At 38.0% G+C, this 27875-nt stretch overlaps 1 protein-coding gene across 2 annotated transcripts in view; it reads left to right on the top strand.

Moving 5' to 3' along the window:
- Positions 1 to 27875, top strand: part of znf407 (zinc finger protein 407) — a 403712-nt gene that overhangs the window by 229908 nt on the left and 145929 nt on the right. For both annotated transcript variants that reach the window (XM_034175400.1, XM_034175398.1), the window contains one exon: positions 13391 to 13474. In XM_034175400.1, coding sequence (XP_034031291.1) covers positions 13391 to 13474 — 84 coding nt within the window. The remainder of the gene's footprint in view (positions 1 to 13390; positions 13475 to 27875) is intronic.

Here is a 27875-nt window from a genome sequence, read left to right as displayed (position 1 = left end):
AATACTCCTTAGACATTACTCTTTAGAAAAAACTGAGTAGCCACTTGAATTTTCAGTAGGCGGCCAGGTAGGGGTCAGTTGAAGAATTACACAGGGGTCAAAATTTAAAAATGCTCCAATCATATTGAAAGCTCCAATCATATTGAAAGATCACAACGATACCAAAAATGTATAGTTTGGTCTATCTACGACTGAATGTTACGGAGTTATGGGGTAAAAACAACTAGAATGGTGACAAAGGTCAATTTCAGTTTGTACAGGGGTTAGAAGTTAAAGTTGCTCCAATTTTGGTAAAAAGTGGTGCAAATTATTGGTTGAACTAATAGGATTAATAAATGAAATAGTTTTGACAGTGTTGAATGCTTGGTCTGCAAGGTAAAGTAAGAGCAATGTCGACATTCATTGGATTCTATGACATGTGACAACTAAGCATGTCACATAGTGCAAACTATTCCTATTTAAAACCCTATTAACTCAACCAATAATTTGCATCACATTTTACAATATTTAGAGCAACTTTAACATCTGACCCCTGTACAAACTGATGCTGACCTTTGTTACCTTTCTTGCTTTTTACCCCATAACTCCATAACATTCAGTCATAGATAGTCCAAACTATACCTTTTTGGTATCATTGTGATCAGATAAATAATGTGGTATAGCTTTCAATATGATTGAAACATTTTAATATTTTGACCCCTGTGTAATTATTCAACTGACCCCTACCTGGCCGCCTACTGAAAATTCAAGTGGCTACTCAGTTTTTTCAAAAGAGTAATGTCTAAGGAGTATTTGTGCCAACTTTGGTGCTTCTTTCAAGTTTTGAAGGATTCCTCTGTAAATATTCTGTTATCTGCTGCACTAAATAAGGGACACCTGATTCACACCTGTTTGTTCCACAAAATTGACGAACTCACTGACTGAATGCCACACTACTATTGTGGTGAACACCCCCTTTTCTACTTTTTTTACTAATAGCCCAATTTCATAGCCTTAAGAGTGTGCATAGCATGAATGCTTGGTTTTGTTGGATTTGTGAGAATCTACTGAATCTACTGGTACCTTGTTTCCCATGTAACAATAAAAAATATACTCAAAACCTGGATTAATCTTTTTAGTCACATAGCACTACTATTATTCTGAACACTACTGTATATATATATATATATATATATATTAGGGGCTGAACGATTATCAGTGGCAGTAATTGGCCAGGCTGATAATTGATTGACCCCTAGTGTATTTATGTCAGTACCAGCGCTATTCTGATCCATTCTGCACCTGAGGGTACAATGTCAACTCCTTCCACTTCCAGGCGTGGTGTCATTACTAAAACACCCTCCATGGATCAGACTGAAAATGAGGATTGCCACATTGACACACAGATTGGATCTGGTCATCTGATATATGACATGTGAACAGTCGAGGGATCAGATTTGAATCGATATATATACGAGTACAATAAACCTGGTTTGAACCGGCAGTTTGCACAAAGCCTCTGACCTCCCTTGTAGTTCTTACACGTGTTCGCAGGTTAAGTTCGAGGGAGTTTTTGCTCCATTTGGGCCTGAAACACATCAGTAGCACAAATCTTGTTGTTGTAGCTAAAGTTGTAAATTTTCCCACAATTGAAGAGCATCAGGAACGTCCTCACTGCTGTTCGATGGTCTTTTCAGTCAGTGTGGAAGCAGCGGCCTGACAGCCTGACTGAGCGCTTGCAGGAGGGCCCTCCACCCGTCACGCGTGTCTGCCACGTGTGTGCGTGCCAGATCTTATTTTAAAGGTGTTTTAACGGTGATGTAACGCCAAAGCACCTGTGACATAATTAAATGTTTTATTTTCATTTGTTTTCCAGCTCTCATCTTTCCCCATCAGGGAGGCGGCGTCGTGCTGTCACCCGCCTGTCACCTCGCTGTCACCCGCAGTCAGATGCGCGCTGCCATTTGTGCGTCTCTGTCAGTTTGGCAGGTAGAAATGCAAACCTAAAGAGAGTGAGTGAAGTGTGAGGGGCGGCCAAAGAAGAGTGATGGAACGTAAGCTGGAAAAACAGACCTGGTGCGGTCGCTTCGGAAACAGGACAGTCAGGACAGAACTTCATATACTCACATCTTACTGTGCGAAAGGAATTTATTCAATTAGCGACGTCTGAAAAAGCTACACCGGGTCTCTGCGCCGTGACCTCCGACACACACGGAGCCTTTTGTAATTGGCGTCTGGTAGCCGCTGCTGTGTTCACGGCGGTCACATTCCTGCCTGACACACTGAACCCTGCTGTTCAAAGTGGATAAATTCACTCCTTCACCAAACGCGGCTCTGATTCTCATAATCAATCAATCAATCAATTTTATTTATATAGCGCCAAATCACAACCAACAGTTGCCCCAAGGCGCCTTATATTGTAAGGCAAGGCCATACAATAATTACGGAAAAACCCCAACGGTCAAAACGACCCCCTGTGAGCAAGCACTTGGCGACAGTGGGAAGGAAAAACTCCCTTTTAACAGGAAGAAACCTCCAGCAGAACCAGGCTCAGGGAGGGCCAGTCTTCTGCTGGGACTGGTTGGGGCTGAGGGGAGAGAATCAGGAAAAAAGACATGCTGTGGAGGGGAGCAGAGATCAATCACTAATGATTAAATGCAGAGTGGTGCATACAGAGCAAAAAGAGAAAGAAACAGTGCATCATGGGAACCCCCCAGCAGTCTACGTCTATAGCAGCATAACTAAGGGATGGTTCAGGGTCACCTGATCCAGCCCTAACTATAAGCTTTAGCAAAAAGGAAAGTTTTAAGCCTAATCTTAAAAGTAGAGAGGGTGTCTGTCTCCCTGATCTGAATTGGGAGCTGGTTCCACAGGAGAGGAGCCTGAAAGCTGAAGGCTCTGCCTCCCATTCTACTCTTACAAACCCTAGGAACTACAAGTAAGCCTGCAGTCTGAGAGCGAAGCGCTCTATTGGGGTGATATGGTACTATGAGGTCCCTATGATAAGATGGGACCTGATTATTCAATATAAATTAAGGTGGAAACTCAGAAGTTAAACTCGTCTGTCGCTGAAGAACGAGGTGTAACGGGGTGAAGACGTACATGTGTGTCAGGTGTGGAACGATGATGTGCACAAAGTGATAACCAATCAGATGGTTTGTGCACTGAAAAAAAAAATGCGGCATGAAATTTACTTAAAAAAATGTTAGTGGGTGTTTGGCCAAAAATCTGCAGGCTTCATTTCTGCTGTCGCACGGCGCATCTCAGCTGTTTCCACTCATTTGTGCGCTCTCTGGCTTCTTAAAGTGCATATTTATCACTGCTCAAGTTTAATTCTGTGGATCTCTGCAGTGCACACAAATAAATATATATCAACGTTTTAGTGGCGACAGTGGAGTTGGTGTGTGCGCAGCAGCTTGAGGGGTGTGGCATCATGGTGGGAGATGTTGGTCAGCCATTGGATGGACGATGGAATCACCCGTCTACTCGTAGCTTGCCACTCTGCTGTATTATTTTGTGACCTCTCTCACAAACCTCTAGTGTGTTTCTCTGTTTCTTAGCAGGATAACTCAAAAAGTAATGAACAGGTTTCAATGCAGTTTGTTACGTAAACCGATCATGTTCCGGGAAATAAGTGATCCAATTTTGGAGGTGATCCGGAATATTCTGGAAACTGAGATCCAGACAAATGTTTGGTGCATAGCAACATTTAACTTAGAAGGTTGTGGGAGGATGCTGGTGAAATTTGGTGAGCAGATGGATATGAGGGATTTTGTTTGGAGTTTGATCTGGAACATTTTGGCTCTGACAGAGGGATCTGCTCCCTGAATTCCTCAAGTTCATCAGAGAACAGTTTCAGTCTGTTCTTCAACACATTTGCACAAAAAAAGCATCACACAGAGAATAAAATCAGTGATGTGTATTTTCCCGGTTTTCCGTGTTTTAACCGTATCAGCAGTCAAGTCCAGACTTTAGAAAACAGTTAACACCTCCGGCCTCCTGCCTCAAACACGATTCATTGTTCCCGTCTGATTTGTGTGTTTTTTATGTTAATCGCTCCCTCAGCACACACCCGTCGCGGGTGGAGGGTGAGGATTCAATGGTCGTCAACCACCAGGGTCATTTGTAATAGCTGATGAATGAGGGACTCAAATAAATAAATAAGTGCACGGGCTGTGACCCACCCAGCGTTTCCCAGGCTCCTGGGGGGCGGGAGGGGGGGGGCACAGCGACAGGGCCACAATTGATTTCCTCATCGCCTCTGTTTGTCGCTTAATCTGGCAATATGCTGATAAATCTTCACACTTTGTCAATTAATTTCCCTGAAAAATGAGACCCAAAATGGCGAACACATCAATACAGCAGCGGATTCCGTGTCAAAAATTAAGCGGTAAAATTAATTGCCCTCCCATCCGCTCCTGCTAAAACATAACTAATGAGGGAGGCAATTATAGCTGCATGCAGACTCCTCCGGGGTTATTTTAAACACACACACACACACAGACACACACACGTGCAAAGAAAGGTTGTATATTTTGACTTCAAAGTTCTATTGTCTCACAAAAAGCCGTATTTAATTCCTGGCGGGGCGGCGGGTTGAGGTTTATCACGGGAACAATAAAAGGAAGTGATGAGCCGATATTCAAATTGCCCAGAAAAGTTGAAGAGCTTTCAGTGGAGACACATTAGTTTTTTTCGAGATCATCGTCTCGAGTTTGTCTGCTCTGGCGGGGGGGGATTTAAAGGGGTGTTTGCGACCTGTAATTTGATTTAAGTTTTGAGTTTTAATTTGTGCGGCTGTGCCGGTTTTACTGTGGGACAGAAACGGTGCGAGAAGAGAAAGAGGTGTTTGAGATGAAGACACGGATTAGAAGGAAAGATGGATTTTAAAGCTGTCACGTTACACCTCTTTTTTATGTTACAGCTCACCAGATATCATAAACTCCACACAACCACCCAACAGCTTTAAAGAGATTTTTTTTTATTTTGTTTTTCTAAAAACTGCCATGACTAAATGATGTAAAAAAAAAAAAGTCATAATAATAAAATAAATTATCAGATTTTCAGATTTACTACAGTTCTTTAACTAACCGGGTGCTCCAAAATTTTCTTATATTTCAACAGAGTCACTTTATTCTGCATGTCACCTTAAAAAGTAAACTCACCAAATTGAACTATTTGCTCAATCCAGATTTTGGTAAAATCTAAAGATTTTGCACTCGTTTGCAGGACTGTGAAGCGTTGAAAGACTCTGCTGAGATCATCAATTGTGTGACAAAAATTAAGTGAATCTCTGACTGAGCTAAGATTCATTAAATAATTGTCTTGGGTGACAAAAATGCATTGCTGGGTCTTAAGAGGACAGAGGTGCAGGACTTGCAGGTGGATTGAAAGTGTGACAGGAGCAAAACAATAAAAAAAAAATTACTAAACAGTTTAAGGTTCAGAGAGTTAAACCTGTTCACAGAGCTTCATGTTACAGCCTTAGTCCAAAATGGATAAAGTTCAAAATTCTTTCAAAACATTTTCAACAAAATTCTACACACAACACCCTATAATGACAACATGAAAATTCTTTTTTCTTTTTTAGATTTTTTTTTTAATTAAAAATAAAACTAATAAATCACATGTACATAGGTATTCACAGTCTTTGCCATGAAGCTTAAAATTGAGCTCAGGTACCTCCTGTTTCCACTGATCATCCCTGAGATGTTTCTACAGCATAATTGGAGTCCACCTGGGGTAAATTCAGGTGATTGGACATGATTTAGACACACACCTGTCTACATATAAGGTCCCACAGTCAGAGCACAAATCAAGCATGAAGTCAAAGGAATTGTCTGTAGACCTCTGAGACAGGATTGTCTCAAGACACAAATCTGGGGAAGGGAACAGAAACATTTCTGCTGCTTTCAAGGTCCCAATAAGCACAGTGGCCTCCATCATCCATAAATGGAAGAAATTAGGATCCACCAGGACTCTTCTTAGAGCTGGCCGCCCATCTAAACTGAGTGATCGGGGAGAAGGACTTTAGTCAGGGAGGTGATCAAGAACCCAATGGTCACTCTGTTAGAGCTCCAGCATTCCTCTATGGAGAAAGGAGAACCTTCCAGAAGGACAACCATCTCTGCAGCAATCCACCAATCAGGCCTGTATGGTAGAGTGGCCAGATGGAAGCCACTCCTTAGTAAGAGGCACATGACAGCCCACCTGGAGTTTGACAAAAGCCACCTGAAGGACTCTCAGACCAGGAGAAACAAAATTCTCTGGTCTGATGAAGCAAAGACTGAACTCTTTGGCGTGAATGCCAGGTGTCATATTTGGAGGAAACCAGGCACCATCCCTAGGTGATGCACCAAGCTTGTGGCATCATATTCAAGAAGACTTGAGGCTGTAATTGGTGTCAAAGGTGCATCAACTAAGTATTGAGCAAAGGCTAAGAAATACTTATGTACACGTGATTTCTTAGAGGGTATTTTTTTTATCTTTAATAAATTTACAAAAATTAAAAAAAAATTCATGTTGTCATTATGGGGTGTTGTGAGAAGAATTCTGAGGTAAAAAATAAATTTACTCAATTTTGGGAAAATACTAACATAACAAATGTAATAAATTGTCATTAAATATGAACAAAACAAAATGTATTATATTTCGTTCTTGCAGAAATCGGAAATGTCTTGAAAATGTACAAATTAATATAAATAATAATGTGATTGAACGAGTTGAATCAATCAAATTTCTTGGAATCCAAATTGATGAATTTTTCAATTTCAGTCAACATTTAAATTACTTAAGACACTAAATATGTTGGACTATTCTTTAAGGTGAGGTATTTCCTCCCCTTTGAGGCTCTTGTGACTCTACAGGTCCTTATTCGAACCTCATCTAAATTATTGCAATATTATTCTGTGTAATACTTACCCGAGTTACCTTTTAAAACTACAAACTTTACAAAAGAAAGTTAGCCATTTCTTGGGCCAAATATAACTCTCAAACTGATCCTCTCTTTTATAAATATCGACTTCTGAAGCTCACAGAGTGCAAGTTATTTCACAATGCCTGTACCATGTACACTGTGGTGCATAGACTTAATGATAGACTCTGTCAGCTCATTCCCATTTTAACTTCCTCTCATCATTATAACACCAGAGGAAAATTACACCTAAAGGGTAAAAGTAGGAAGTTGAAAAGTACTAGTTTTAGTGTGACATGTAAGGGTCCACAAATTTGGAATGACCTGAGTGAGAATACTCAAAAGTCCCTGTCTTTGCATATTTTCAAAAAGAAACTTAAACTAGAGTTACTTGCAAAATATAATTAAAACTCGACCAGCTGACGACTTCATGTCTATTGAAAAACCCACAGGCCTATATGTCTGAATTTATTACACTGATGTGTCATAATACTTTTAATATTTGTCATTTAAGAAATGTGAACATTATTGTCTTAGTCTGTTGTAGATTTTGAAAGTAGGTTAGTTATGATAGGTAAAAGTAGGTTTAGATTTGTAATTATTGTACATTTGCTGTATTTAAATATTAATGGGCCCAGCTCATTAGCTTTGGACTGCTTTAAAGGTGTCCCAATTACAAATGTATTTATTAATCTGTATGAAACTGTATGGAATGTTTTAATGTATTCTTTGAATTTTGTAATAAACCTAACTAACTAACAAAATGTGAAAAAAGTGAACCACTGTGGATACTTTCTGGATGCACAGTAAAAACAACCCAATAGACACTGAGGTGATTTAGGGCAAAAATAGGTTAAAAATCCCAGTTTCAGGTCATTAAGCTTTGGTCCTTGTGCTTGTTGCTTTAAATGTAAAGGACCTGCTTGTTGCCACGCCCCCTCTGTTATTCTCCCACAGCCTGACGTGGACGTGTCTCACAGAGTGCACCGGACATGCAGTATGTCACAGGATTCCAGCCCATTTTGGCTCCACATGGCGCTTAGATCAGCAAAATTTTTCAGCACGGTCACATGATTCTGAGATTTTATTTTATTTTTTTAGGATGTTTAACATGAGCACAGTGAATGTGCTTAAATGAAGCTTCCTCCAGACAGAGACACCCATGACGTTGACAGCAGCTCATCACTCTTTTAGCAGCATGCCACCCCACCTCAGTGTCCACGCCATCCTCAGAGGGCTCGCCGCCACACAACAGCATATGAAAAGTACACGTGTAATTTATTGCCAGCGTTTCCTCCTCAAGAATAATTGTGGCGACCACGGCTGGGCTGAGGGATTGATGGCTATGGATTTTTCCTTGGTGGGGTCTTGTAGCGTCGGCCGTAATGCGAGATTGGGGGCGGGGGGGGGGGGGGGGGTGCAGGAGGGTTGAGGGGCCGGCAGTTTTCCTGATGGGAGGAAAAGGTCTGTCCTGATCTTTTGTAACGCTCACATTTAGACATACATGAATGTAGGAGAGATTTTATGTCCCCCTGATTTAATTTAGTCTTGACTTATTTGTTTGTTTATTGCACTGAATTAGCCAGAAAGATGAACAGTACGACTGATGATGTCACTTCAAGTTGGATTTTCTGCAGATGATGTTTGCGTTACTTGATGTGGCAAACTTTCTGGATTACGTTTAGTTGAAAAACCTCAGCAGAAACACACACACATATGTGTGTGTGTGTGTGTGTGGTTTAAATCAATAGAGCGCCTGCTTGCCACGCCCCCATCCTTCCTTGTTTGGAGGCAGTGGCTCTCTCAGTGGGCGTGTCTTATTGAGTAAGCAGGTGTTTGTTGTTGATTTGGATAAAACAAGGAAAAACATATTAGTTTTGCTTATTGCAGGGGCGCTTCCTCATGTACATCGAAAGAAATTTAACATAAATCCCAAACAATATAAAGTTGAAGCTTTGCACAGTTGGACCACTTCAGACGTGGCGGTTACTGAGCCGGTCCGTATGAACCGGCTGCACCTTTTTCAAGCTTTTTCTCTCTGGCTCTTCTAAGCGGCGCTGCATTAAAACTCTTCTCACAGTCGAGTGGCTTTAAATGGGTGTAATAGAGGGAACTCGAGGCTGCTTTGTCTCTGCAGACTGGGTGAAAGCTGTTCTCAGCGCTGAGGCCCAGCTGGAAGAGTCGCCCCGATGTGCTCTCACCGTGCAGCCGCAGCTCACCATCAGCATTTAGATGAATATTTAAGTGATGGTGATCTTGACTGAACATAATATGCATACGTGCAGCGTGTACGTTAAAATCTACGCCGACCTCATTGTTTCCAAATGGGTCGTTGTGTGCAAATATGCGCACCACGTGCATGCTGATCTGCATGTGTGTGTGTGTGTGTGTGTGTGCATCTGTTGTGGGTGTATGTGCACATGTACATCTGTGTCTTATCTGCACACAAATGCTGCCGTGTGTGTGTGTGTGCATGCAATGAGTGAGCGAGCGAGCGAGCACATCATGCTGTTAATGACGAAGCCAGATGCAGAGAGGAGAGGAGGAGTGTAAAAAAGCTCTCCACGCTCCCCATCTGGAAGGCATCACCCCCAAATGAAGTTGTACAAAACCATCCCATTGATAATAAAGCTAATTTTTATGGCTCTGACAAGTATGTAATTATGTTCAGCCGTGCTTTTCAGATTTTATCACAGTCAATAAACCACAGTGGCAATTTCCCGTCCCCCATTTGACATATTTACACGGATCCATCTGATTGGAGGAATTAGTTAGCTGTGAGAGCTCTGATGGATTTACACTAGTGGTCTGTGACTTCTGCTTTGCTCATCTGCTCCTCTTCTCTCTGTTGCCACCTCCTTTTTTTTTTTCTTCGCCCTCCTAATTTGCATTGTTCACCTTGTCTATTATCTCACTTTTTTCCCCCCTCTTTGGTCTTAAGTCGAGGTTTCTGTTCGTCAGTCGTTGCGACCTCATTGGGAGTTGACGAGTCAACTCAAGGTCATGTCGTGTCATCGTGTCTTGTTTCCTAGGAAGCCAGAGATGTCACTCAGCGGAGTTGAGTCTCTTTCTGTTGCTTTGAGTTTTGGTTTTTAAGCATTCTGAGTGGGTCGGTGTGAGCTTTGGTCATGTGGAGCCTCAGTAATCATCGCAGGAGGAAAAAACTAATTGTGCATAAACTGCAGTGCAGCAGAGTAGACGAGGTCCAAAGTGAGTGCTCGCATCTTCCCGCTGTACAAGTGTGTTTTTACTTTCAAAGATGCATAAATTTGGATGACTGGAGCCTAGATTTAATCTGTTTTCTTGTACTAAAGTTAACAGGGCTATTTCACAGGGCGCCATTCTATGATCGCTCATGATCCAAAAAAGTGCAAACACGGGATGAAACTGCTTCATCTGGCTTGTCTCCTAACAGGTGGGCTCATTAAGTACAGACCTCTCTTCTTGTTCTTCGTCCAGCAGTAGCCCAATTTCCGCCGACACCCTGTTGGGCAACGGCACCAGTGGCGGTCGTTGTTAACCCGGGCCTCGACCGGTCTGGTCTGGAAAGTCGATTTGTATTCTGCAACTTTAATTTTGGCTTCTTTTACTCCAGATGCTCTTCCTGACACAACGCTAGTCATTTATCCGGGCTTGGGACGGCACTCGCAGTGTACTGGCTGCACACCTCAAATCACCACGGATACTTCGCTTAAAGACGTTCAGACATGACTGAAGCCACTAAAACTATGAGAACCCCAAAGTTACAGTGTGCTATCAACAGTTTTGAGAATCTGGGTGAAATTTTTAAGTAGTTCTGACATTTTTGAACAGTACCGCTGATGGCTGTAAGTACTACATATGCCAGGTTTGTTCAAGATTGACAAAGACGGATCAAGACGTTACAGTGATGCTTCAAAATATCCCTCGATCTGCTATTCATAATTTAATAGGAAAAAAAACAGCGCTCTGTGGAATAGCCACTTAAAGTCCGTCTGTGTTCCACTGCACCGTGAAGCTGTGACGGGCAACGCAACCAGCAACAATTTCTCGACATATGGTTACTCCAACCACAGCTAGAAGCCTAAAAGCCCTTCCAACAGTCACATCAGTCACATTCTAAAACTCAACTGCTGTTGTCACGCCTCCACACAACCCCGCAGAAAGGACTGAAAACATGGCCAAGAAAGGAAAAAGTGGACAAGCAAAAAAAAAAACTTCCAAAATCAGAAGAATAAACTGTCAGTTTCTGTTTAACAGCAGTTATATTTTAAAACTCAAATAACACAGTTACACCTCCACACAACCCTACAGAAAGGATTTTTTTTCTTCCTTCTTTCTCTCAACATGTGACTTTGAAATAGTCTCATCAGCCGAGGTCCCCCCCCCCCCCCCGTTTGTTTTTAGGTTGACATTATGCAGTTTCAGCAGTGTGACTTGGATCTCTAGATCAGACGTGGGGTCAAATACTTTGCATTGTATTTAAATACAAATACTTTAGATTTTTGAATTCCAAATACAAATACTTTGTACTTTTTCAAATACAAATACTTTATATTTTGAGTATTTCAAATACAAATACAAATACTTTCTATGAGCTATAAACAACAAATCAACACAAAAACTGATAAACTGGTGACAATTTATTGTGAAAATAGCATGAACAAATACTATTGATAAGTAAAGGATTAAATGTTTTATCACAAATTCACTATTATAATATCACAGGCAATAATCAGACTATCACAATCTATATTCAACACGGTGTCACAGAGATTCCCAAGTTTGAAAAGTATTTGAAAAAGTATTTATAAAAGTATTTTGGAAATACTTGGGATCGGCGATGTATTTGAAATACAAATACTTTGAATTCAAAATCAGAAAATACAAATACTCCAAAAAATGTATTTAAAGTAGATCTGCATTGAAATAAATGTGGTCAAATCTCAAAGAAATAGCTGATATGTATTTATAAGACCCTTATGAATGCAGTAAAGTAAATCTGCAAGCCCAAATTTGTAATTCAGTGGAGAAATCTTCATTTAAAAATGACAAATTTGCAGCTAAAATTTGACCCTCCGCGAAAACTGTTTGTACATCCGGGTCATTGCAGTGACGTAAGAGATAAGACAGAGTGCTCCCGCCTTCAGTCCGATCCTGCATTGAAATTGATTTTATCTGTTACTAATGTTACTGTTATACACATCCTGGTTTCAACATCCAAAAGTAAGCTGCAATGAATGTGAAATACAGCTCTGCATGCTCAGATCAGTGGCATCATCGACAGCAGGCGCCGTTCTTCTCCGACGCCTCGCTCTGACTGCCTCCGATGTGCTTACCTAGTCTGAGGGCTCGGTAAACGCCGCAGTGGGCCACTCACATCGCCCCCGTGTCTGCTGTGCAGCCGGCACCACCTCCCTGTCTACTGAATGGAGGTGCGGCCAACTTGGCAACAAGTCCAGAGAATACGCTCGCTGTTTTGATGCGGAGCGGCCGGTGACACCTGTTGCTGCAAGGACAGACTTCTTGCGGCAAAATCCGCAGCGCCGCATGTCTCGGCAATCGGAGCTGCAGAGCTCCGTGGCCGCTGAGAGAGGTTTATATCTTTTTAATGACTTGGATTCTTTGCGGGTCTTGCCTCCGTACCCCGCGATGGTAACACCGGAGGCTAAAGACAGTAGATTTTCAATGCAACACCACTCAATCAAACGGGCGTATGAAAAAGTCCCCCAAAATAATTTTCAAGCACAAATAAAAGAAATGTGTACTCATCAAACCTGCTGCAAGACAATATGAAGTTTTAAAAAAAGTAGATCCTTCCGTATAAGACAAGAAAAAGGTGCAGATGCAAACTGACGTAAATCCACAAATTACAGTTGGCGCGCGCATTGCATGCTGGGATAGTGTCTTCTCTCTGACGTCTCGGCAGCGTCCCAGATGTGATGACAGTTTTGCGGAGGGCTAAATTTTAGCTGTAAATTTGTCATTTTTAAATGAAGATTTCTCCGTTGAATGACAGATCTGGGCTTGCAGATTTACTTTACTACATTCAGAAGGATCTTATGTGTAAATATAAGTCATTTTTTGGTCCAAAGATCTGACTGCATTTATTTCAATGCAGGTCTACTTTAAGTATTTTCAAATACAAATACTTTTGTATTTGGCCCCATGTCTGCTCTAGATTTTGGAGTAGTTTGGTCAAATGTCTGGGCCAAGGAAAACTCGGTCTGAAAACCAATTTTTTTTTTTTTTGATCTCAACATCCAAAAAGCCTAGATCAAGCATATATTGATTAGCAAAGTATTTGTGATTGATTGGTATGAATGACTTCATAATGACATGTTGTCAAAACCACCAGTGCAGACTGATGTGTGTTTACTTCTGTCATTTATATCACGTCACATCTTGAATTCAAATGAATGAGAAAGTTTCCTCTTGTGGTCTTGTCTGTCTCTGTTCTTTCTCTCTCTTCAATAACTGTCTTTTCTTTTCCTCTGGTCTTTGACTCTTTCTCTCCAGGAGAGAAGTCCTACCTGTGTGACCTTTGTGGTTTTGCAGGAGGCACCAAACACGCCCTGACCAAACACCGGCGCCAGCACACAGGTGAGCGCCACTCCTCAACCCAACAGCTGCAACCAACACTTTCATTAGTCTTTGAAATGATCATCATCGGATTCTTTGGTCTGTCAGTCATCAAGTAATGAGAAGATGTGAAGCTGCCACGTTTGGCGCCGAGTCGTCTAGAGCAGGAAATCACCACTTTGTCAAAGTCCTTCTTTTTTTCCTCTTGATATCTTGGGTTGTGCTGATCTGTGCTGAGCAGCTTGTCAGCCGGACCTGAACTCGACTTCAGTCAGAATTTGTTATAAAATTATGCAAAACACAAAAAGTAGAAAATCCTCAAATTTGAGATGTTATGACAAGGAATATTTGAGGATTTGAAGAAATATTCAGTTTATTTTAGTTGATACGTCAGTCAGTCTTGTGTTTGTGGATCTTCCTAACCTTGGAACATGATTGACATTGTGAGATGTGAGCTGGGAGCTTTCACTGGTGCTCGTCCCACTGTACCATGGGACCGCCTTCAGTCCTGGATGGCAGACAACCAGTCCCTCCCCACCTTACAAAAGTAACCATCTATCAGCCACAGCCAGGAGAGACCTGGGTCATATCTGACGTCCCCTTGTCAATCCAAGTTATACTTCTGATGTTGGACTGCCTAAGTAACCGTTTATTTGACACAAAGTCATTCCAGCGGAACCCAGGATCCTCCGAAGAGACCTGGGAGCAAAGACATCACCTTCGGTCACTGGTTAGCATCTGCGTCTCACAACTGTTCATCCTGACAGGCAGCACCACCTTTGTTCTCCTGCAAAGATACTGGCGTCCTGATGTCCATGTCCAGAAAGTCATTGAACATCTGGATCTTTGTTTTCATGCAGGAAAAACCCAGAGTCTCTGATTCCTCATGCAGCTTCTCAGGCGCTGCAGCTGTGAGATGTGACAAGTGATAAATTTGCAGGTTGTCGGGTGACCTACCTCAACTTTTGTCCCAAGTCTTAATGCTAAAGTGTCCTGGATCAAGACTAAGATTCAGGGTTTTTAAGGGTGTGTGTGTGTGTGTGTGTGTGTGTGTGTGTGTGTGTGTGTGTGTGTGTGTGTGTGTGTGTGTGTGTGTGGGGTGACTTTTCTCGGCAGTGATGTACATGTCTCCCGGTCCTCCGGCTTTCAGATTGAGAGGTGACTGAGAAGAACTTGTGGAGGTCATTGGAAAGACGTGTTTGGTGATGATGAGGTCTTTGCAGGTGAACGAAGGTCCAAGTCTTTATGGTCCTGGTGCAGCCTGATTGTGAGACTTTGACACTAACAAGTGACCTAAGGTCACGACTTTGTTACTAGGTGTCTTCAGAGGATCCTGTGGTACCACTCGAATGACTTTGTACCAAATGAGCAGTTATTTGGAGAGACGAGGATGAGGAAGATCACTTGCATTGTGAGGGAGTGTCAGTTACGACATTTTTATCACATGGCGCGTTTCTCTGTGTGCGATTCAGTGTGCAGGTACCTGTTTTTTGAGGACCCTGGTAGCTGGAGAAGACCGTGGAGACGTCCATGATTTACCTGGTTGAGGCAGATAGATGGTTATTTTAGAGACACGGGAGTGCACCGGTTGTCCACCTGGGTGGTTGCTACCCAGAGCCCCGGTGGTTCCGCGGTGTCACATGCTCCCAGACCTGAATGAACACGAAGAGATGAACTCTGTAAACCAACATTTTGTCTCCAAAAGATATAATTGTGTAACAGATTTTTTTTTCTCTGAAACGCATGTGCACGCACACGTGCATGTCGTTATGATGCGCGGCTGTCCGTGATGGGCATGTGTCCCAGTACGGCTGAGTGAATCTGAGATTTTTAATTTCAGTTATCATTTCTCCATGTCATTCTGTCGCCTTGGGGAAATTGCATTTTTCTGATAGGCTGTCAATAACGAGGGCTTTTTTTGGAAAGTGGGATTGTGAAACAAATGCTCGTCTTAACAGTTGTCTGGCAGGTGCCCAAGGATAAAGAAGCCTGTTATAAATATTCATTTAGGTTTTCATCAGTCATTTTGTTTGCTTCTCACTTTCTATTTGTTTTTCCTTCCTGAAACCTCCCGTTTCAGCGCCGTCCTTCGCTGATGACACGTGTCAGATTGGACCGATTTATAGACACAGATTAAAATCTGTTGTCATCTTTGGCTGCCTTCAAACTGGTTCACCTTGACTGATGCGTGTTTTTTTTTTTTTTTTTTTTTTTTAAGGCTGCAACTAATTTCAATATTTGAACGTTTCGAAGGTATTTTGTTATCTTTAAATGTTCCCGCGGTGATGCACACAAACAGATCTGTAAAGATTCTGCAGGAAATGTTGTTTATGTGAGTGAGAATGTGGTTCTTTGAAAGTCTGCATGTCTCACATGATGTGTGCAGTTTGTGCGTATGAACAGTGAAAAATCAGTTTTGAATTTTGAAAATTTTTTAAAATTGACTATTGTGAAGGCAATGTTTACTGTTTCGGCATTCTGACAAAATAATTTATTTCGGGATTAATAAAGTTATTCTTATTCTTAAACATGGTCAGTCAAGCCCCCATCTGGATTCCCCTCACCGGCTCCCTGTGACTCTTAGAGCAGATTTTATGGTTTTGTTGCTGACTTATGAGACTCTAAATGGTCATCCACCATGGCAGCAACTCAGTGCATTTAGTCATCTAGTCGTGGTGAAGACGACTTGCTGAAGTTCAGACTGAGCATCAGAATGGGGAAGAAAGAGGATTTACGTGACTTTGAACGTGACATGGTTGTTGGTGCCAGACAGGCTGGTCTGAGTATTTCACAAACTGCTGATCTACTGGGATTTTCACCCACAACCATCTCTAGGGTTTACAAAGAATGGTCCAAAAAAAAGAAGATATCCAGTGAGCAGCAGTTGTGTGGACGAAAATGCCTTGTTGATGTCAGAGGTCAGAGGAGAATGGACGGAGTGGTTGAACGGACGACTGTGATGTCATCATGTCAGTATGGACCAACATCTCTGAGGAATATTTCTAAAACCTAGTTGAATCTATGAGATGAAGAATTGAGGCAGTTCTGAAGGCAGAAGGGGGTCCAAGTTCAAGTTCAAAAGGTTTATTGTCATATGTACAGTAAGAAACATATTTCCCTGTACAATGAAATTCTCTTCTTTGCTGCTCTAACCCAGTAGTAGCAAAGGTGTACCTAATAAAGTGGCTGTTGAGTGTATCTCACTGAACTTGTTAAACCCTATGTGCCTCCTCGTACCCTGTCGTAGCTGGATATGGACCTGCTCTGTGTCAGGAGGGTTAAAAAGAAGTCAGCAGGTTTTAGAGCCCTTTCCTGTTGTGGTCCTGCCTCGTGGAGCAGCCTGCCTGTTGGCATTCCAAAGGCAACCTTTTATTCATTTATTTATTTTATATATTATAATTTATAATAAATTTATTATTATCTGCTTTGACTTTATAAAACAAACTAGAGCAGCACTGGGTGAGCACATACAACCCCTGGCAAAAATTATGGAATCACCGGCCTCAGAGGATGTTCATTCAGTTGTTTAATTTTGTAGAAAAAAAGCAGATCACAGACATGACACAAAACTAAAATCATTTCAAATGGCAACTTTCTGGCTTTAAGAAACACTATAAGAAATCAAGAAAAAAAATTGTGGCAGTCAGTAACGGTTACTTTTTTAGATCAAGCAGAGGGAAAAAATATGGACTCACTCAATTCTGAGGAATAAATTATGGAATCACCCTGTAAATTTTTATCCCCAAAACTAACACCTGCATCAAATCAGATCTGCTCATTAGTCTGCATCTAAAAAGAAGTGATCACACCTTGGAGAGCTGTTGCACCAAGTGGACTGACATGAATCATGGCTCCAACACGAGAGATGTCAGTTCAAATCAAGGAGAGGATTATCAAACTCTTAAAAGAGGGTAAATCATCACGCAATGTTGCAAAAGATGTTGGTTGTTCACAGTCAGCTGTGTCTAAACTCTGGACCAAATACAAACAACATGGGAAGGTTGTTAAAGGCAAACATACTGGTAGACCACGGAAGACATCAAAGCGTCAAGACAGAAAACTTAAAGCAATATGTCTCAAAAATTGAAAATGCACAACAAAACAAATGAGGAACAAATGGGAGGAAACTGGAGTCGATGTCTGTGACTGAACTGTAAGAAACCTCCTAAAGGAAATGGGATTTACATACAGAAAAGCTAAACGAAAGCCATCATTAACATCTAAACAGAAAAAAACAAGGTTACAATGGGCTAAGGAAAAGCAAATGTGGACTGTGGATGACTGGATGAAAGTCATATTCAGTGATGAATCTCGAATCTGCATTGGGCAAGGTGATGATGCTGGAACTTTTGTTTGGTGCCGTTCCAATGAGATTTATAAAGATGACTGCCTGAAGAGAACATGTAAATTTCCACAGTCATTGATGATATGGGGCTGCATGTCAGGTAAAGGCACTGGGGAGATGGCTGTCATTACATCATCAATATATGTACAAGTTTACGTTGATGTTTTGGACACTTTTCTTATCCCATCAATTGAAAGGATGTTTGGGGATGATGAAATCATTTTTCAAGATGATAATGCATCTTGCCATAGAGAAAAAACTGTGAAAACATTCCTTGCAAAAAGACACATAGGGTCAATGTCATGGCCTGCAAATAGTCCGGATCTTAATCCAGTTGAAAATCTTTGGTGGAAGTTGAAGAAAATGGTCCATGACAAGGCTCCAACCTGCAAAGCTGATCTGGCAACAGCAATCAGAGAAAGTTAGAGCCAGATTGATGAAGAGTACTGTTTGTCACTCATTAAGTCCATGCCTCAGAGACTGCAAGCTGTTATAAAAGCCAGAGGTGGTGCAACAAAATACTAGTGATGTGTTGGAACGTTATTTTGTTTTTCATGATTCCATAATTTTTTCCTCAGAATTGAGTGATTCCATATTTTTTTCCCTCTGCTTGGTCTAAAAAAGTAACCGTTACTGACTGCCACATTTTTTTTTCCTGATTTCTTATAGTGTTTCTTAAAGCCAGAAAGTTGCCATTTGAAATTTCTTTAGTTTTGTGTCATGTCTGTGATCTGCTTTTTTTCTACAAAATTAAACAACTGAATGAACATCCTCCGAGGCCGGTGATTCCATAATGTTTGCCAGGGGTTGTACGTACATACACACATACAGTACCTACTGGTCCAGTGAGACATCGGCATCAATTTGACCAGTTAAGGTTCAGCCTAGGCTCGTGTGTCATACATCACACTGACAAAGTGAGGGACTGTATTTGTTGTCTTTCTGATGCCTGATTCAGTTTTTTTTTTCTCTTTGTCTGAGGTGCAGCTCCATTCAGAGATGGGTGTGGTGTCTGTTTCTGAAACCCTCCTGTCCTGTATATTCGTTTTGTGAATTGATTCTGGTCTGCTTGAGGTTTCTTCCTCAAATCATCAGAGGGAGTTTTTTCTTACCACTGTTGCCTGTGTTCTTGCTCTGGGGTTTGGTATGGTTAGACCTTAGTTGTGTGAAGCTCCTTGAGGCAACTTTGTTGTAATTTGGTGCTGTATAAATGAAAATAAATTGAAATTGAAATTACACACCATCAACAAACCAAATGTCACCATTCTTAGGTATTAGTGTTGAAAACATAATTTTCTTCACCAAGGAGGTATAATCACATTTTCAGGGCTGTTTGTTTTTTTGTTTGTTTGTTTTGTCTGTTAGTAGGTTTATTCAAAAACTAGCAGTAGTGCATGTGTCAGACAAAGCAAATGGGAGGAGGGCGGGCAAATTCTATATTTTTTGAAAGTTTTGTACTTCCAGAGTTTAGCAGTCAGTTTTTTGTAGCTTCTTTATTTTTCAGCCTTTCAAACGCCAAATCCAACTGGAATTTTATGTTTACGAAACAAAAATTTTGCCTTTAAAAACATATAAATGCTACATAGAATGCTCACTGTCATTCTGATTACAGTATTCAACTTTTGATATATATATATATATATATATATATATATATATATATATACACACACACACAAATACTGGCCATGAATATCCAAGATGGCAGCTACAAATGTATCAGTTACACTCTTCTAATATTTTCCCAAGAAGACACCTTTTACAGTCTTAAGTACCGTGATTAACGAGTACTTGTAACTTTTTGTTTCAGCTAAATGCAAATCTGACATTAAGGAAATGACAAAAACATTTCTTTTGATCTTTTCCACTTTTGAAAATGTTCTGTCCTGCTCGTGGGACAGTGGACCAATTCTTTACCCTCACATGGGTATTAGGAGGGTCCTGGACGTTTGGCCAACCAGTCTATATCTGTTTTGTAAACTTTGAAGAGGCATAAGCCCAGGTCCCTTGAGCTGTCCTGTGGGGGGCGCTGCAGGAGTACGTGGTACTGCAGGAGTATGGGGTACAGGACTTGCTACACTGCAGGATCCGGTCTCTGTATGACCTGTGTAGGAACTGTGCCCACATCAGACCTGTTCCCAGTATGTCTTGGACTCTGCCAGGGCTGTCTTTTGTCACCAATCCTGTTTGTGATCTTCACAGACACGAGTTCAAGGTGCCGTCAGGTACCAACAGGTATCCAGTTTAGTGACCTCAGAGTTGGATCTCTGCTTTTTTCAGATGATATGGTTCTGTTGGCTTCATCAGGCAGTGACCTCCGATGTGCACTGAGCATGTTTGAGGCCCAGTATGAAGCGACCAGGATGAGGCTCAGCACCTCCAAATCTGAGGACCCATGGTCCTCTGAGGGAAAAATGGTGGATTGTCACCTCTGGGTCAGGGGCGAGTTACTGCCCCAAGAGGAGGAGTTTAAGTATCTCATTTTAGCAACATCGGACATTAAATCCTGGATCCACCCCTTAATCGGTTCCACTGATTCGTAACAGACAGACAGTCCTCCTCATGCTAACAGACAGACAGCACTGAAAACACGAGGTCCTCGCTGGAGGTTCACAGATTATTTAATGCATACAACAATAAACAGTTTTCAAAAGAACGTATAAAACTTCACATGTCAGTCCAGCAAAATTATGTTTTCACCCTGTAATGGAACTCTTCTAATTTGTAATCAGGTTTCTGTCTCTGCTAATAGTTGTGTATAATCATCTAGAACCATCTAATGGCAGAAATCTCACATCTGAGATGACATCACAAGGTTTTTGAGTGCACACGGAACGTTAGTCAGAGGGGATGGATTCACCACATCAGAGCTTGAGGAGAACCTGTCACTTATAATAATAATAATAATAATAATAATAATAATAATAATAGTAATCATCAGAGGTCGAGGATAACCTGTAACTAATAATAATAATAATAATAATAATAATAACAATAGTAATCATCAGAGGTTGAGGATAACCTGTCACTGATAATAATAATAATAATAACAATAATAATAGTAATAATAATAATAACAATAGTAACCATCAGTGGATGAGGATAACCTGTCACTAATAATAATAATAATAATAGTAGTAGTAATAATGATAATAATAATAACAATAATAATAAAAATAACAATGTCAATAACCTGTCACTAATAATAATAAAAATAATACAGTAGTAATCATCAGAGGTTGAGGATAACCTGTCACTAATAATAATAATAATAATAACAATAATAATAAAAAATAATAACAATAGTAATCGTCAGAGGTCGAGGATAACCTGTCACTAATAATAATAATAATAATAACAATAATAATAAAAAATAATAACAATAGTAATCGTCAGAGGTTGAGGATAACCTGTCACTAATAACAGTAATAATAATAATAACAATAATAATAAAAATAACAATGTCAATAACCTGTCACTAATAATAATAAAAATAATACAGTAGTAATCATCAGAGGTTGAGGATAACCTGTCACTAATAACAGTAATAATAATAATAACAATAATAATAAAAATAACAATGTCAATAACCTGTCACTAATAATAATAAAAATAATACAGTAGTAATCATCAGAGGTTGAGGATAACCTGTCACTAATAATAATAATAATAATAACAATAATAATAAAAAATAATAACAATAGTAATCATCAGAGGTCGAGGATAACCTGTCACTAATAATAATAATAATAGTAATAACAATAATAACAGTAATTTTTTTTAAATATTTTATTGGATTTTTACACCAATAATACAGAATACGGGTATACAAACTATATATGCATTTTTTTTTAAAGAACAGAAGAACAGAACGGAACCAACATTCTACAGTGCACAGCACAATCATATCTGAGTAATAAAATATTGAGAGAAAAAAAAACGCTACCAAAAGGTACAATCTGAAGAAAGAAGACCAATCTTAACAAAAGTATTAAGATGTGCAATGTAGGCAGCGTAAAAAATAACAGCAATAATAATAATAATAATAATAATATATATATATATATAAAGAGACAAAAAAATAAATAAATAAAAAGAGGGGGTCTTCATTGTGCAAAGACAAAAATATAAAGTACTGAGATGAAAGGGCCAGTAAGTAAATATGACCAAATAATTAAAGTTGAGTTAATCCAGATAATGTAAAGGGCAATCATACAATAATACAAGGGTCAAGCATAAAATAATAATAATAGTAATAATAATAATAACAATAGTAAGCATCAGTGGATGAGGATAACCTGTCACTAATAATAATAATAATAACAATAGTAATCATCAGAGGTCGAGGATAACCTGTCACTAATAATAATAATGATAACAATAGTAATCATCAGAGGTCGAGGATAACCTGTCACTAATAATAATAATGATAATAATAATAATAACAATAATAATAAAAATCATAACAATAGTAATCATCAGAGGTCGAGGATAACCTGTCACTAATAATAATAATGATAATAATAATAACAATAGTAACCATCACAGGATGAGGATACCCTGTCACTAATAATAATAATGATAATAATAACAATAATAATAAAAATAATAACAATAGTAATCATCAGAGGTCGAAGATAACCTGTCACTAATCATAATAATAATAATAATAGTAATAATAATAATAACAATAGTAACCATCACAGGATGAGGATACCCTGTCACTAATAATAATAATGATAATAATAACAATAATAATAAAAATAATAACAATAGTAATCATCAGAGGGCGAGGATAACCTGTCACTAATACTAATGATAATAATAATAATAACAATAATAATAAAAATAATAACAATAGTAATCATCAGAGGTCGAGGATAACCTGTCACTAATAATAATGATAATAATAATAATAACAATAATAATAAAAATAATAACAATAGTAATCATCAGAGGTCAAAGATAACCTGTCACTAATAATAATAATAATAGTAATAATAATAATAACAATAGTAACCATCACAGGATGAGGATACCCTGTCACTAATAATAATTATAATAATAACAATAATAATAAAAATAATAACAATAGTAATCATCAGAGGTCGAGGATAACCTGTCACTAATAATAATAAGAATAATAATAATAAAAATCATAATAATAGTAATCATCAGAGGTCGAGGATAACCTGTCACTAATAATAATAATAATAACAATAATAATAATAACAATAGTAACATCAGAGGATGAGGATAACCTGTCAATAATAATAATAACAATAATAATAAAAAATAATAACAATAATAATAATCAGAGGTCGAGGATAACCTGTCACTAATAATAATAATGATAATAATAATAATAATAGTAACAATAATAATAATAATAACAATAGTAACATCAGAGGATGAGGATAACCTGTCAATAATAATAATAATAACAATAATAATAAAAATAATAACAATAATAATCATCAGAGGTCGAGGATAACCTGTCACTAATAATAATAATGATAATAATAATAATAACAATAATAATAAAAATAATAACAATAGTAATCATCAGAGGTCGAGGATAACCTGTCACTAATAATAATGATAACAATAATAATAAAAATAATAACAATAGTAATCATCAGAGGTCGAGGATAACCTGTCACTAATAATAATAACAATAATAATAAAAATAATAACAATAGTAATCATCAGAGGTCGAGGATAACCTGTCACTAATAATAATAATAATAATAGTAATAATAGTAACCATCACAGGATGATAACCTGTCACTAATAATAATAATGATAATAATAATAATAACAATAATAATAACAATAGTAATCATCAGAGGTCGAGGATAACCTGTCACTAATAAAAATAATAATAATAATGATAGTAGTAGTAGTAATAATGATAATAATAATAATAACAATATTAATCATCAGAGGTTGAGGATAACCTGTCACTAATAATAACAATAATAATAACAATAATAATAAAATAATAACCATAGTAATCATCAGAGGGCGAGGATAACCTGTCACTAATAATAATAATAATGATGATAATAATAATAATAATAACAATAGTAGTAATAATAATAATGATAATAATAATAATAACAATAATAATAAAAATAACAATAGTAATCATCAGAGGTCGAGGATAACCTGTCACTAATAATAATAATAATAATAACAATAGTAATCATCAGAGGTCGAGGATAACCTGTCACTAATAATAATAATAATAAAAATAACAATAGTAATCATCAGAGGTCGAGGATAACCTGTCACTAATAATAATAATAATGCTAATAATAATAACAATAGTAGTAATAATAATAATAACAATAGTAATCATCATAGGTAGAGGATAACCTGTTACTGATAATAATAATAACAATAATAGTAATAATAACAATAACAATAGTAATCATCAGAGGTTGAGGATAACCTGTCACTAATAATAATAATGATAATAATAATAATACAAATAATAACAATAGTAATCATCAGAGGTCGAGGATAACCTGTCACTAATAATAATAGTAATAATAATAACAATAGTAACCATCACAGGATGAGGATAACCTGTCACTAATAATAATAATGATAATAATAATAATAATAAAAATAATAGTAATCATCAGAGGTCGAGGATAACCTGTCACTAATAATAATAATAATAACAATAGTAACATCAGAGAATGAGGATAACCTGTCAATAATAATAATGATAATAATAATAATAACAATAATAATAAAAATAATAACAATAGTAAGCATCAGACGTCGAGGATAACCTGTCACTAATAATAATAATAATAATAATAGTAATCATCAGAGGTTGAGGATAACATGTCACTAATAATAATAATACAAATAATACAGTAGTAATCATCAGAGGTTGAGGATAACCTGTCACCAATAATAATAATAATAATAACAATAATAATAAAAATAATAACCGTAGTAATCATCAGAGGTCGAGGATAACCTGTCACTAATAATAATAATAATAATGATAATAATAATAATAACAATAGTAGTAGTAATAATAATGATAATAATAGTAGTAATAATAATAATGATAATAATAATAATAACAATAATAATAAAAATAACAATAGTAATCATAGGTCGAGGATAACCTCTCACTAATAATAATAATAATAAAAATAATACAATAGTAATCATCAGTTGTCGAGGATAACCTGTCACTAATAATAATAATAATAATAATAATAATAATAAAAAATAATAACAATAGTAATCATCAGAGGTCGAGGATAACCTGTCACTAATAATAACAATAATAATAATAATAATAATAATAACACTAGTAATCATCAGAGGTTGAGGATAACCTGTCACTAATAATAATAATAATAATAATAATAAAATAATAACAATAGTAATCATCAGAGGTCGAGGATAACCTGTCACTAATAATAACAATAATAATAATAATAACACTAGTAATCATCAGAGGTTGAGGATAACCTGTCACTAATAATAATAACAATAACAACAACAACAATAATAATAATAATAAAAATAATAGTAATAATAATAATAATAACAATAGTAACCATCACAGGATGACGATAACCTGTCACTAATAATAATAATAATAATAGTAATAATAATCATCAGAGGTTGAGGATAACCTGTCACTAATAATAATAATAACAATAACAATAGTAATAATAACAATAGTAATCATCAGAGGTCAAGGATAACCTGTCGCTAATAATAATAATAATAGCAATAGTAATCATCAATCAATCAATCAATCAATTTTTTTATATAGCGCCAAATCACAACAAACAGTTGCCCCAAGGCGCTTTATATTGTAGGGCAAGGCCATACAATAATTATATTAAACCCCAACGGTCAAAACGACCCCCTGTGAGCAAGCACTTGGCTACAGTGGGAAGGAAAAACTCCCTTTTAACAGGAAGAAACCTCCAGCAGAACCAGGCTCAGGGAGGGGCAGTCTTCTGCTGGGACTGGTTGGGGCTGAGGGAGAGAACCAGGAAAAAGACATGCTGTGGAGGGGAGCAGAGATCGATCACTAATGATTAAATGCAGAGTGGTGCATACAGAGCAAAAAGAGAAAGAAACAGTGCATCATGGGAACCCCCCAGCAGTCTACGTCTATAGCAGCATAACTAAGGGATGGTTCAGGGTCACCTGATCCAGCCCTAACTATAAGCTTTAGCAAAAAGGAAAGTTTTAAGCCTAATCTTAAAAGTAGAGAGGGTGTCTGTCTCCCTGATCTGAATTGGGAGCTGGTTCCACAGGAGAGGAGCCTGAAAGCTGAAGGCTCTGCCTCCCATTCTACTCTTACAAACCCTAGGAACTACAAGTAAGCCTGCAGTCTGAGAGCGAAGCGCTCTATTGGGGTGATATGGTACTACGAGGTCCCTAAGATAAGATGGGACCTGATTATTCAAAACCTTATAAGTAAGAAGAAGAATTTTAAATTCTATTCTAGAATTAACAGGAAGCCAATGAAGAGAGGCCAATATGGGTGAGATATGCTCTCTCCTTCTAGTCCCCGTCAGTACTCTAGCTGCAGCATTTTGAATTAACTGAAGGCTTTTTAGGGAACTTTTAGGACAACCTGATAATAATGAATTACAATAGTCCAGCCTAGAGGAAATAAATGCATGAATTAGTTTTTCAGCATCACTCTGAGACAAGACCTTTCTGATTTTAGAGATATTGCGTAAATGCAAAAAAGCAGTCCTACATATTTGTTTAATATGCACTTTGAATGACATATCCTGATCAAAAATGACTCCAATATTTCTCACAGTATTACTAGAGGTCAGGGTAATGCCATCCAGAGTAAGGATCTGGTTAGACACCATGTTTCTAAGATTTGTGGGGCCAAGTACAATAACTTCAGTTTTATCTGAGTTTAAAAGCAGGAAATTAGAGGTCATCCATGTCTTTATGTCTGTAAGACAATCCTGCAGTTTAGCTAATTGGTGTGTGTCCTCTGGCTTCATGGATAGATAAAGCTGGGTATCATCTGCATAACAATGAAAATTTAAGCAATACCGTCTAATAATACTGCCTAAGGGAAGCATGTATAAAGTGAATAAAATTGGTCCTAGCACAGAACCTTGTGGAACTCCATAATTAACTTTAGTCTGTGAAGAAGATTCCCCATTTACATGAACAAATTGTAATCTATTAGACAAATATGATTCAAACCACCGCAGCGCAGTGCCTTTAATACCTATGGCATGCTCTAATCTCTGTAATAAACTTTTATGGTCAACAGTATCAAAAGCAGCACTGAGGTCTAACAGAACAAGCACAGAGATGAGTCCACTGTCCGAGGCCATAAGAAGATCATTTGTAACCTTCACTAATGCTGTTTCTGTACTATGATGAATTCTAAAACCTGACTGAAACTCTTCAAATAGACCATTCCTCTGCAGATGATCAGTTAGCTGTTTTACAACTACCCTTTCAAGAATTTTTGAGAGAAAAGGAAGGTTGGAAATTGGCCTATAATTAGCTAAGATAGCTGGGTCAAGTGATGGCTTTTTAAGTATTGGTTTAATTACTGCCACCTTAAAAGCCTGTGGTACATAGCCAACTAACAAAGATAGATTGATCGTATTTAAGATCGAAGCATTAAATAATGGCAGGGCTTCCTTGAGCAGCCTGGTAGGAATGGGGTCTAATAAACATGTTGATGGTTTGGATGAAGTAACTAATGAAAATAACTCAGACAGAACAATCGGAGAGAAAGAGTCTAACCAAATACCGGCATCACTGAAAGCAGCCAAAGATAACGATACGTCTTTGGGATGGTTATGAGTAATTTTTTCTCTAATAGTTAAAATTTTGTTAGCAAAGAAAGTCATGAAGTCATTACTATTTAAAGTTAATGGAATACTCAGCTCAATAGAGCTCTGACTCTTTGTCAGCCTGGCTACAGTGCTGAAAAGAAACCTGGGGTTCTTATTTTCTTCAATTAGTGATGAGTAGAAAGATGTCCTAGCTTTACGGAGGGCTTTTTTATAGAGCAACAGACTCTTTTTCCAGGCT

This window comes from Thalassophryne amazonica, chromosome 7 (genome assembly GCF_902500255.1).
Source record: "Thalassophryne amazonica chromosome 7, fThaAma1.1, whole genome shotgun sequence".
NCBI classification, from domain to species: Eukaryota; Metazoa; Chordata; class Actinopteri; order Batrachoidiformes; family Batrachoididae; genus Thalassophryne; species Thalassophryne amazonica.
This window is presented reverse-complemented; position numbering and strand designations above follow the sequence as displayed.